The sequence below is a fragment of the Zonotrichia albicollis genome, chromosome 3 (genome assembly GCF_047830755.1).
Source record: "Zonotrichia albicollis isolate bZonAlb1 chromosome 3, bZonAlb1.hap1, whole genome shotgun sequence".
Classification (NCBI taxonomy): Eukaryota; Metazoa; Chordata; class Aves; order Passeriformes; family Passerellidae; genus Zonotrichia; species Zonotrichia albicollis.
In genome coordinates this window covers 71,457,157-71,470,918 of record NC_133821.1, presented here as the reverse complement: position 1 = coordinate 71,470,918, position 13,762 = coordinate 71,457,157, and the positions used below count along the sequence as shown (strand labels likewise).

Here is a 13,762-nt window from a genome sequence, read left to right as displayed (position 1 = left end):
TGTAAATTTAATGTCTTATGCAACAAAAAAGACACAATAATGTGTGTTGAGAGGAAAAGCCTTTCTAATATTTCTTTTAAGAGATTTCTGTGGTAATAGAAGAGGTTGTTTTAGAATCAAGAAGGAGTCTGAACATAATTTTTGGCATAAAGCTATCCTGAAAGAAGATCTCTTCTACCCTTTTTTCCCTCTGACATTTGTATTCAGTACACTGATAAAATTCTTTTTGCTACATACTGCTCACCCTGAGCAGCAATTTGGTTTGAAGCGCTGGTGAGTGGTCATAAAGGAAAAGCTGGAAAACATGGTCTGTCTGAAGGAATCTATCTATTCACCAGTGAACCAGAATGAACACTCTGGGTGGGTTGAAATAAGTCTTAAAGAGTCAATGGCTGGTTGTATGAGGATAAATTGTTTGCTTGGTGTATAATGGGAATATGCTGCTTAAATGTGTGCTAAGTAAATGCTTTGAGCAAGTAAAAGACATTAAACTAAAATGGAAATAAGATAGTAAGGAACATCACTGGGGATATAGAGTCACTGTGAAGAGTTCTCAAGTAAAATAAAGCTGGAGGCTGTACATTCTCTGTTCTTGAATACAGTAGGTAAGCAGCAATTAAAATGGAAAATTGTAGCAAATACGATAATAACTGGTGCATTGATGAAATCCATCAAGAAGATTTAAATTACTGCATCCTGTAGTCATAATCAGGTTTTGCTAGATAAGAGAAGGGCATAGAGAAGCTGCTTTATACTATAGCATTCATTGTTTCAGGAAAGAAAGAAGTATCATTGCATTTTATGTATAATTTCCATTTTTACCTTTGTCCTCATGTGTCTCAGTCAATAGTCTAAAATCAATTGCTTGTAAAGTGTGTTATTGGTTTTGAATCTTCAAGAATGCTTTTTAAATATTCTTTCACGGCAGTCCTATATCTTATTGTTAGTGAGAAATAAAAAAAGATAAATTTAGGCTCAATCGTAAAATAAACTGATGAAGATTCCTCTAGGTTTTGTAACTGAAAGGCAATAATTCTAAAACTGAACTTTCCCATCTGCATTCAATTCATCCTAATAATAACTAAACTTAAGTATTGCTGGTAGTGCAGTGTTCCATACAGAAGCAAAGGTCCGAGCATCTAGAAGTATTCTTGTACTCCAGCAATTAAGGCTTTCTGCATGTATTGGTACTCTTGTTTCAGGCTCTAATGGCTAGATTTTAACAAATAGCCATTTCACAAATAGCCCTTAAGCACCTGCAAGAACTGACAGGTTTGGAACCTGGCAGGGTTTTATAAGTCAGTCTTCAAGGCATGCTATCTTTTTCTCCCCTGTTGCTTCTTTAAGTACAATATAATCCCAATGACAGATGTTTATTTTTGCCGAAAAAGTCCTCTGACATTTTAGGATAAGTAAGATCCAGACATCTTGATCTTTATTCAGGCTTTGTACTACTTTGCTCAGCAAGCAGTCCCACTGACTTCCATGAAATTATTTTTTAAATTTATAGGCTGTTGAACAGGAGTTGAAAATGACAGAGGCCATTCCTAGGATTGCAGTTTTTTTGAGGGTCTGATTCATGCTTTTGCATGCATTTATTTTTGTGCAGCTTTGAAAGACTGCTAGGCTAGGAAAAAACTAACTGGTAAAACTCATATTTCAAGATGACTCATCCTCTAGGGTGCATTTTCAAAGCCTTTGCATGCTGAAAGACAGGACAGAAATTAATAATATGCAGGGAGAAAACGGAATAACAGCTTCATCAAATAAAGCCCCATTCAAACAAGACCTATGAAGGCATAGACCAAAAGCAAAAGATGTCCTTCTTTTGAAATATCAGTTAATTACAATAAAAACTAGAGACAGACCTTAAACATCTGCCCTAAATTGAAATGTAGTTAGACTGTTGACATATTGTACATTAGATGTGCACTACACCAGCCTCATCACAAGCAACCAGTGGGGCACTGAGAGGAATTCACACACTGTGTAACACAGGGAGAGCTGAGATCTCACTAGAGCCGTAAATGGAAGAAGGATGGAGCCAAATCAAGCACACAGACCAACTGTATCAGCAAGTGTGAGAGCTGGAAGGATGTGTGACAGGTAGCAGCCTCCTGCCTTCCTCTCCCTCACGGGGACTGTGAGGTCTCTTGATAAGTGATGTGCCGAGGTTACCCGTGTGTGCTGTATAAGAATGGGGCAAGCTGGGCTGGTGACAGTAACATTTTCAATTACTGCATAGAAAGGAAGAGCAGGAGAAGGGATAGTTCTTGTTGGGGATCTAAAAAAAAATGGATGGAGTGGGTAATGGAGGAGAGACTATAGATATAAATGAGTATTTGGGAGCTCCATACTGAGACATAATAGTCTAATTTGAACTTGCTGAGACTTGATTTGTGAGATATGAGTTCCTGAAGCTTTCAAATGAGGTGGGCTCACTTCTAAAGAGTAGGCTTACCTGTGTCTCTTACTGCTGAACCCTGGAGTATAGCCAGCTATTTTCATCTGGAAGGAACAAAAGTTTCTCTGTTCCAGATCATCCAGTTAGGATGCATTGACCCAGATTACAAGAGCTTGTGTCCTGCTGTGCTGTGGGGCCTTGATGGTAGCTGTTTGAGAGGAGAATAACTCAGAAATCTGAGAATCAGTTGAGCCAAAGGCATCAAAACCCATGGAGCACATGACTTTGAGATAGTAAGTAACAGAAACGTCATGCACTGAAATTCTGTGTATAATTAGGACAGATCAAGAAGGTGACAGTCAGTATGATGTGCTACAAGAGATCAAAGAGGCTTCAAGGTTAGAGTAGACAGATTGAATTTCACCTCTGTATAGATTAACAGATAATATAATTTAAAACTCCTGTAGGTGGCTGCTTCTTCAGATAGCTAGTTAAAGAAGCCATAAAAAGGAAAAGCACCTCTGGATTTATGCATGAGGGACTGTTTTAAAACTCTCCTCCTGAAGGACAGTGAAATTCAACATTCTTGTTGGAATGAGAAAGCCTCCCTGAAAAACAACTTAATCAAAACAAGGAAATCTATAAAAGGAAAATAAAAATGAACAATCCAAGACTGCTAATGGCAAGCTTAGAGTTTATAGACTGTGTATTAGACATTCAGAGAAGATGCATTTCTCTCGTTCAGAATTATTCAAACAATGCAATTAAGCTAACAAAAAAAAAATACATCTTTTTAAACAACAGAAAGAAACCCACTGAAAATCAGAAGTTATTCCTAACTGAGGATAATAGAAAAGAATATCAATTGTGATAGATTCCAGAAAGTCATGCTCTTAATAATAAATACATATATTTTAAGGAATAATTTTCTAAATAGTTAGATGTTGCTAAGAGGTTCTTTTTCAGATAGTTCAGAATCAGTGTGCTAGAGATTCATCTGCTAGAAATGCAGTAGGAGTTAAATATGGTTCAGGTGTAATCAAGATATAAATGGACATCTCAAGAAAGAAAGAAAGGGGTACAGCAGAAAAACTATATTAATTCTTTTTAACAGTGAGTAGAATAGCTCAGGGAATTTTCCACGTGGGAGTCTTCATTCATGGGGACAAGTCAGAAGAGCTGCCTCAAACAGAAGTGTCAGGTTTAAAGTGAACTGATAAATGCAGAATCAAAATTTGTTAGGCATATAGCATATTTATCCATGGCTTCAGGATGAATTGAGTAGTTGAAGATTGAATTGCTTGAGGCATTAAATATAGCTTACAATATTTTCCAAAACAGATATTAATGTTGAATAGACACTATTTATCCAAAAGAAAGAAAGGGTGTTTCAGAAAACTAGAATCAGAAGGTCTGGTTTCTGTTACATGGAAATCACTAGCTCTACAATAAAGGATTTATACCATTTCTGAAATGTGGCAAAAATGGGCAAAAATCAAGACTAGGGGTTTTATGTAAAGGACATCGTGCCTTATGAATCTGTTTGAAGGGTTAAATGAATATGTGAACAAAGGCACATTTGATTAATATTGTATTTTGATTTTCAAAAGGTTTTGACAAGATCTTTTACCAAAATCCACAAAGGAAAGTGTAATGGGATAAGGAGAAAAGGTTCTTTCATGGCTTAGTACTTGGTTAAAAGAATAAATGGACCATTTTCACTGTGATGATCAATATGAACTGTTGAAAATATTCATATTTAACCTGGAGAAGGGATGAGTAGGAAGGTGACAAAGTTAGCAAGTACAAAATCTTTCAGCATAGAAAAATGAAAGAACTGCAAAATGTTCAGAAGGATCTCAAGATAGCGTCTGGGTAGTAAAATAAATGATTAATTTTTTGTAGCAATTACAGGAAAAGTAGAACACTGAGAAAAGTAGTTCTACTTCTACAGTGATTGCAGTGATTTTTGAATTAAGCACTATCAGTTGTGAAACAGCACTTGGAATTATGTTGGACTGTGCCTCATGTCTGTCATCTCTGTTCTGTCTCAGCAGTAGTCAAAAACATCAAGGGGTCCTTAGGAAATATTACGTTTTTAAAAAAAAAAACAACAGAAAAAAATCATCAGAAAAACCAATCAAACAAATTTACTGTATGCACACCCTCTTTAAATAATGTATTAGAACTGGAAGCAGTGCAGAGAAGGACAAGAGAGATTTTCGGCCATACTAAGCAGTTTCTGTGTAGAGATATTGAGTAGGCCTAGGAGTTTATGGCATATGAATTAAAAATGTCAGGGAGGGTATGATAGATGTACATTGAAATCACAGATGGCATGGATAAAGTGAATGGTTACTTTCTCTTTTCTATGATATAATAATTAGATGGCAATAAATAGAGCTTTATCACACATCACTGTTTTCTTTCACACTATACAAGGCTAAATGTGAAATTCCCTGCTGGGGAGCCTTACAGACTCTGAACGTAAATGCATGTTGAAAGGTCTTCAGATGAATTAATGGAAGAGAAAGTTTTCAGGGACTGTTAGATGCAAAGAAGTAGGGATATGTTTCTGTTTTCAAGATTTCTAATATGCAGATTTCTGGAAACTCAGAATTCAAATCACTGTATACTTGCCCTATTCTTACATTGTTCATTCTGGCCTCTCTCATCTGACAATAATAATGACAGATTAAATACATCTCACGTTTTCTCCCTCTTCCCATAGATTTATTGCCTGGTTTCTGTCACTGCAAGACTGGCTATGCAGGAGAAAGCTGCAATCGATGTGCCTTGGGTTATACAGGATACCCTGAGTGCCTGCCCTGCAACTGCTCCCTTGAGGGCAGTGAAAATGATGACCCCTGCATAGGTCCCTGCATCTGCAAGGTATGGATGTCCAATTCTTCTGAGCCATAGAAAAATACTAATGGTACTGAAGGATTGCATTAATGCCCTTTTATTATGCCAGAGTATTGCACTGTTCTACCTAGCTGTGTTAGTATCTGTGTTAGCCATTTCTCACAGAACACTTGGTCCTGGTCCTACAAAATCCTACACGGTCTTGTGTCATCTCAGAACTCACTTCAATCAACATATTTGCCAAGGAGCCTTGTATGCTGCCAGTCATGCAAGTCCTTAGAAATCTGTAATGAAGGGACACTTACAAATGATTACATCCTGTGAATCATTTGTCTCAAACCCCATCCTCATCTACTCAAAAACTATATGTTTGAAGTATTGTAGATTCTAAAACTAACCTGTAAATGTCATTTAAAAAGAGAAAATGAAGCAAACTGATGATCTATTAAAACAAGAAAGTTGTCTTTTAGGAGTAGTCATTAGGGATATATGACATTCGTTCCTGCCTTGGGATGGTTGTTTAGAAATCTCTAACGTGTTTAAAAAAACAAAATCTATCCTTTCTGTAGGATGTATGTCTTAGTTTCTGGGAAGAAAATTTGAGAGGGTGTGCCATTGGGTATCTCCCTCAAACTATATCTTGATATTATATTGAAATGAAAAACATTTTTAAGCAGATACATCCACTTATAAAATACCTAGCTATCAGAAAGGCTTTTTTAAATGGTTGTGCTTTCTAAGTCATAGTCTAGTAAGTGACCATGAGTATGCCCAAAGGACTGCTCACTGTACTGTGGATCAATTTTTCTGTACTGTATTTGTAGGAATTCCCTTCTAAAATTTAGTAAACAGAATTAGTTACAAATGAGAATTTAAAAATACTTACATGACATTCTTAAATACAGGAATGTACAAAAAATTATTCGATGCCCTGCTGCACACACACACAAAGCTCTGGTTTCTCAGCTGAATAGCACTGAAATCTACTCAGAGAATTAACTTTATCCTCACTTTATGTAACAGCCACATGCTCGCTGTCAGAAATAAAATCATCCACATCGTATTTCTAATTACTTAGCCATCAAGTCTAGAAGATCATAAGAGAGTGATTTTCCTATGTTCTGGCTTGGAATGGAGCTTTGATGAAGATGTATTATGCTAAATACCAGATAAATACTGCTTAATGATTCTTATGATGTTATTAATATAAAGCCAAACTGACCTGTTAGTACACGCAGACCAAAATGAACAAATAAAGAATAGAAAATAGTGTTCCTATCCCAGAGAGTTCTCATTATATGCAGTTTTCTCTCAGTGTTTGTCTTTTGTCTTCTTTGTGCTCCTCCTTTTTAAGTGCTTGTGGGAGAAAAATGATACCTTTTGTACATAGCTGAGATACAGATACATACACATTTAATTTCACTAGCAATCTTCAAATTCAAATCAAAGCAGAATATGGTCAAAGGGACGCTGAAATCATCAGATTAGTTATGCTCCATATGAAGAATAAAGTGGTGTGGTGGTTTGACCAGGAAGGAGTGGGAATTCTGGGATGCTGTGGTCAAACCAATGGATGTTCGGAGTTTGATACTGACACCTGGTGTAGCCAGTGGGGTTTGGACACACCTCCGAGAATACACAGGGGTTAAAAAGCAGGGCCCTGGCCCTGGGAGGTTCTCTTGGGACGTCGTGGGGAAGAAGTCAGATCTCCCTCCCCTGTCCAGCCGCTGCTGCTGGGCGGGGGAGGGGCAGCCACGTGGTAGGCCCTGGGCCTGGACAGAGATGGGAGGTGAGGAGGCCCTCGAGGATGGAAGGGTAGAAGATCCCAGGGAGTCAGCCCTCGGGCAGCCATCCCCCCCCAGGAGGGAGAGAGAGAGCCGGCGACACCGAATGTGATAGCAGCCGGCCCAGGAGGAGAAGGGGGGGGGAAGAGTGCCCGGCCGGAGCGGCAGCGTGTGTGGGAGTGCCGCAGCTCCGGGACAGACAGAGACTGAAAGTTTTAACCCCTTTCTTTCATGATTGGGGCCTTGCAAAAATGCTAATCCTCCTCGAAGCTGAATAAGAAGGGAGATAAGAGATGAGATGAGACAAGGACCTGGCCCGAAGAACGTGGAGATGATTGAATGGGAAGAGATGATTTGGAGTGGCCTTTTGGCTGGACTTTTCTTGTGGCCATGGACTCAGTTTGTTCCTGTGACACAGAGACTGCACTTAGGGGGAAGCAGTGGCTCAGAACCAGGAGGGTTCATCGTGAGGACCCCCTGGCCCCAGGGGGTTGGAAAAATATGGGGGGGACAGATGTCCCAAAGCAGAGACTGTGCCTTTTTGGAGTGAGACCAGGCATCCTTGAAAGACAACCCTAAAAGCAGCTCTGGCCACGCACGGTGGTGAGAGCACTGGGCATGGAAGGAAGATGTCACAAGCGGCAAAAGGACTTTTTCCGGGCGGTGCCGAAGTGACAGGGAAGCACACGAGGTTTCAGTGTGTTTCCAGGGGAAGCCTATGGAACAAGAAGGACTCCTCTCCTCTTCATGAACTGAAGTTTGAGCATACTAAAGTGTGGTGCCAGGCTGGGCAGTTGGTGATTTGGGAGAATGTGTCGGATTGGGAAAGTCAGGTAGTGGGGAGGAGGAAAGTGGTTTTTTGTAAGGTTTTCAATTTTTTTTCTTTTCCTTACAGTTTTTCCCTATTTTCCTGTAGTTTAGGTAATAAAGTGTTCTTTATGTTTAAGTTGGAGCCTGTTTTGCTTATTCCTGGTCACATCTCACAGCAGACACCAGGGTGAGGGCATTTTCATGGGGGCACTGGCTCTGTGCCAGGCTCAAACCATGACAAGTGGGATGTCTGGTTGATAGCAGGTCTTAGGAAATGCTTCCCTTCTTTTAATCACATCTTTCAATTACCTATGATGAGCTTTAAAATTGCTAAAGATAGTTTTCTTGTAAAGGAAATCTCTGAAAAACAGTTTTAACTGGATAGGCTTTGGAACTTTTTGAAGGTATGTGTTCAAAGTTTCATCTTTGGATAGCTTAATATTGCACTGAAAAGTATTGAGAAATACATGGGGTTGCAGAAACATTGCTTTATTTGCTGAGGGATAGGTCAGATCCTCTCTCCAACTCTGAATTTTATTATATCTACTATTCTCTGAATTTGCCGCCTACTCAATGGAGTTCTGCAGGTTTTACTCACAGATGATGTTTGTGACTGCAGAGTGGGCAACTTTGCATTTAAACACGTTTGGTTTGCAGCTCTCTTTTTATTTTCCTATTCCTGCTCTGCACACACTAAGCACATCAACACGGTATGAAACTTTTGGGACCAGTGTTTATAACTGTAGTTTCTTAAATAAAGGGTGAGCATATCTGTGTCCAGATGTTGCCCACATTATTATTCACGTGACGCATGAGTAACCAGTTGATTTTGACATTCCCATGGCAGTAATAGGCATTGATTAATCCCAAGATTTCTGGTCAAAATATGAAAAAGCCAGCCTTGAGATTAATGAGATGTTGAAGTTAAATGTAATTGACTTATAACCTTGAGTTTTATTAAAGATGTTTGTGATTTGTTTAATAGTCTGTATGATATTATTGAAGAGGAGTATGGAGCACAGCGGCAGAGACAGAACAAAGATACTTTGTTACACATATTTTTACTGTATAATTTGTGGTGAAAACATTATTAAATTTTCACTGTATCTCCCTTTTTGCAGGTCATTGCCACTTCCTGCACACTGTCTCCATTTTCTCTTAATTCATGTGTCCTATACTTTCTCCCCATACATTCACTTGCTTTGCCCCATTTCTGCCAGGTTTGCTACGTCTTAACCAGGAGACTATCAAATGGCTTTCCATGAATTTACTTGGGAGCTGTGCATTTTGGGCTATCCTAGACTGCACAGTGTAGGCAGGGTTTTAGAATGTGTTCATTCTCTGCTGATGTAGAGCCAACAGTTCAGTCCCTGTGCATTCCACAGAGCGCTGTCTCCAGGGTTAAGGAGACTGTGCATAATACCGCTGAAAGAGGAAGAATTTTTTGAGCTCTGTTAGGAAAAATACTGAATTACTAAGCCAGCACCATATCAGAAGACTCCTGCCACACACTCTGGGTAGAAAACCTAGCTTTAACTTTGCCTACAGGACAAATTTATTTATGGTATAAGATAGTAGGACTTAATGCACAACATAAGATTTCTATGAAAAATATAATTACAAAATGCTAAGTTTAGAATAGCTCATCTATGTTCAGTGCCTGTCTTCCTGCAGGAGAGGAGTTTCTAAACCTGGTTGCATGGCTGGCAAACACATGTAGTTAAGGAAGGAAGAACTGCAGCCTGTTTACCACTTCTGTTTATCCTAAATTCATCTATTAATGACAGAGCTCTGAAAAACTGATACTCAGAGTGATTAGTATGACTGACTACTGCCACATACCTATAGTTTCCATCAGCTGGGTGTGCATGGATTTTGTCAGCCCTACCTACATACTACAGTTGTTGAGGTCGTAACATTGTGCCATACTTCCTTCCCCTCTGAGGCTCTCAAGTGTAAAGGATATAAATTAGATTGTTACCTGAGATTAAGTATGTCCATTCATAGAGATGGGAAATGACAACTCTTTTAATGTCCAAATTCCATGTCTTATTATTTGCATGCAGCCACATAGCACCTTTTACTGAGTAAAGGATTTGCTGCTAACATTCACAAATAAGAAAGTCTTTTTTATAAATGTCTTTAGAGTCCTCCTGAAGAATAAAAGGCCAGTGATCTCTGATTCTCATCCATGACAACTGAAGTAATACTCTAATGTACCTTTCCAGGAGCATGTTGAAGGAGAAAACTGTGACCGTTGTAAACCAGGTTTCTTCAATCTTCAGCAATATAATCCTGAAGGCTGTGAGGAATGTTTCTGCTCTGGGAAAACAAATGTCTGCAGACACTCTCCCTTTACCTACAGAAATGTAAGAAAAATCATATCATACCAGTACATGTCTTTGCTTTGTGTTTTTTGTCTTGTCACTAACCATTGTTACTAGGTTTTTTCTTATTAGAAAATCATGCATGTCTCTTATTTTTCATTTATCCGGAAGAAAATGCTTGTAAGCTTTGTCACTCTTTGCAAGAAAGTTTTGAAATAGAGCAATTAGAACAGTGAAAAGCACAAAAGAAGCTATAACAATATAAATTGAAGCCGTACGCATAAACACAGTCCTGGAATGTGCATACATAACCATTCCTGAATTAAATGCTCCATATCCATAGGGCAACATCTTTTCCAGGTAATTATTAAATTTCTAGACCTGAAGTAATTAAGAATTTGGAAACAGTAAATGTACAACATACAGCTTAAGTAAGAAAAAGGAATGCCTTGCAGGGGGCATTTTGAATGCATTTCTTTTGTATGCTGCATTCTTAGGAAAGGATGTGAGAGGGAGATGAACCTGCTGTTCTTATTTATACTGTAGAAAAATGTCTTTAGCCTGCAAATATACTCTAAACTGTAAATTAGTTCTCAAAGCTCAGACACTGATGCCACTGAAACAGATGTTCGCTACATATTCATGCCTGTAGATTTAGTTTGGGAAATGTGTTCTAGGTCTACTAGATCTTGATTTTGGCCATATTGTTATGCTGGAAGTCTTCAAGTAACATCATATATGTCTAATGTTCTCATTTACATACTAGCAACGGGGAAATTTTCCATTGCATGCCTGAGCTCATTTATTTTTCTGCTTGTATCTGGGGCTCCAGAAGCCATCTTTGTACAAACAGTGTGCTCTTCTCTGATGATTCATTTCTAATTTTGGGATTTCAGAAATTCAAGTTCTGGTGCTTTCCAGCACCAAAAAGGTATAAAAAGTATATTTGGCTTTGTAAATGGTAAGGTTTTTAGAATGGAAAAATATTATAAATTATGCTGCCTACAACAATCAGAAAATGTATATCCATTTGTCAGTTCATTTTCTGTACAATCTGTGACCGATATTATTTACTGAAAACTTGCAAAATATTTGTAAATATTCTTGCACATAGTTTTGTATGATGGTATTTCCTTCTTGCTTTGGACCATGAAGCACAGAATGCAAATACATGCAGTTCTTTCAAACTGAAAAGTTATAATTCCTCTTCATATACCATAAGAAATGTTTTCTGGTTTTACTTTGTGTTTTCCTCGGTTCCTACATTGCTCTTAAACCTAATCAGTTTTTTAAAAAATGGAAGAATGCGAGGCTGTGACTATTGAAATTATCAATGTCATGATTCTTACTGTAATGTGGGTTTTATTTATCTATTTTTTTTCCTATCATTTTAGATAGAAGACATGAATGGTTGGTATCTGACTGACTTACCAGGTCTCATCAGAGTTATCCCCACGCAAAGGAGATTTGATGGGCATCAGCAGCTTAGCATCAGCAATGTGGCTGCACAAAAAGTACTGCCACAGATTTACTATTGGAGCGCACCCAGTTCTTATTTGGGCAACAAAGTAAGTGCAGGTGGTACTTGCCTAAACACTAATTTGATTTATTGAGAAAAAAGGTAAAGCTTTGAAGGGGGGTGGAACTGAGGGAGGATAAAATTGGTTAGCTATTTGACTGGCAGAATTGCGAGCAGAAAGGAATGACCTGTGCGGAGTATCTTTTTGAGGCAAAAAGGTAGACAAAATTAGCAAAGTATCTTTAACCTTGAGCCCTCTTTGGTCTCCTGCTGTCAGGTGTTAAAGAAGTGCAGCTAGTTCACAGCATTGGTTTTTGAATGAACTGGCTGGTGTGTGCTTCAGCTTGGCCTCTTTCCACCCTGTACTCTGCTTTGAAAACCAGTTCCCTCATCTGCTTTTCAGAGATGCAGGTTGTGTATCAGATGTTGTGGGGGTGTTTGGTGCTTTTCAGGAAACTTGTGTGTGGGGAGCTCTCTGCCCTGGAACTCAGAAAATGCTGCTGTGAGCTTTGTGACAATTCTGATGTGTGTATTTAAATCTGCGTGTATCTAAGTGTGCATGTGCACACATATTCACACCCTACAGGTTAATACCAAATCCAAAATATTTTTATGAAAATCTCTTTTTTTTCCCCAGAGAGTAGAGTTGAAGACTGAATGAGTCTTAAATGTGGAGAAAGCTTAAAAGCTTTCCATTTCCTATAACCCTGATTATGTTAAAACTTATCAGAAATGCTAACAGTGATGTATTTGAGCACATTTTCCTCTGTAGTCTCTTCAGGCTAGTCAACCTCTTATTTATTTCTTTCTTCCTGTTGGCTGAAAATCAACATGACAGAAGGTAAGTGAGCACATTGAAACTAAATAACATCATTCCGAAGAATTGGGCATCCTTTTCATGGCCTATAAATTGTTAAAGAGAGTCAGGCTCACTTAGCTGGGCAGGAGGGAGTTTCTTCTATAATATTGCATGTCTGGTGAACTTACCCTGAAATGTGAACTGATACTTTTCCTTACAGAATTCCATCTTGCTTCTAGCCAGTGAGCGAAATAATGGTAGGAATATGCACACATTATTTGAATGTGGAAGATATTTTTTCAGTGTAATTTGGAGGTCCTTTGTGGTTACTGTCAGATATCACTGTATGAATGAAGCAATTTCCCTTAATAACTGAACCATATAAATTTTTGATACTACAATAACAGTGAAAGCACTCAAATTACCACAGTACATCTTAACTGTCATGTTGCATCACGTAAACTATAGTTGTAATGACATGCCTAGGCCAGATGATTTATTCTATGGGAAGGGAAATGGAAATAGAATATTGAGAGTCCTTATTTGTAAACTCAATAAAACATTTCTCTAAATAGCTGAAACTGAATAAAACCAAATAGCTGAATCTAGAAAAAAACATCCTTTCTTGAGAATAACTGCTAGCTGTAGAATAATTGGTGTGTCGAAGCATACAAAATGTTAAAAATTTTTGTCTTAAGAAACATAGAAAAAAATTTAGGAAATCTTTTTTCAAGATGCACACTTCTCTTGTAATTTATAAATCTTATGTCACAGAAAGCCACCTCTCCTCTATATTGCTAAAACTATTGCTCTTAAATAATATTTCCCAAAATAAAATTGAATAAAGAGAGGTAGTAACGATCCTGCATTTCCTAGTTTTCAAATATACCTCAAAAAACTTATATCAAATAATTCTTTTATTATGAAGTTGGCATGTCTTGCGTGTGCCTCCACAGTGTTGATTGACATATATGTGCTATCTGATTGTTTTACATCCATCTCCAGCTGCCTCTTTGGAAGGAAAAAACCATTATAAATAGGATGCTCCTGTGCAGCCTTCAGCTTTTTCTTTTTCATCTGAATCTGGGTGACACTAGGCTATGTGATACTGGTCTTTGACTGTGTCTCGAAGGAGATGTACTAAATAACAAGAGGCTGTAGATGGTACAGGATTCTTGTTTATGTCAGAGTGGGAAAAAAACATGGGCAAATTAATTTAACATTACCATGCCCTTTTAGACTTCTAAATATATA

The 13,762-nt window shown here is 38.1% G+C and overlaps 1 protein-coding gene across 4 annotated transcripts in view; it reads left to right on the top strand.

Moving 5' to 3' along the window:
• The window catches only part of LAMA2 (laminin subunit alpha 2), a 344,097-nt gene that overhangs the window by 138,398 nt on the left and 191,937 nt on the right, over positions 1-13,762 (top strand). For all 4 annotated transcript variants that reach the window (XM_074537835.1, XM_074537834.1, XM_074537833.1 and 1 more), the window contains exons 10-12: positions 5,136-5,296; positions 10,092-10,232; positions 11,585-11,758. In XM_074537835.1, coding sequence (XP_074393936.1) covers positions 5,136-5,296; positions 10,092-10,232; positions 11,585-11,758 — 476 coding nt within the window. The remainder of the gene's footprint in view (positions 1-5,135; positions 5,297-10,091; positions 10,233-11,584; positions 11,759-13,762) is intronic.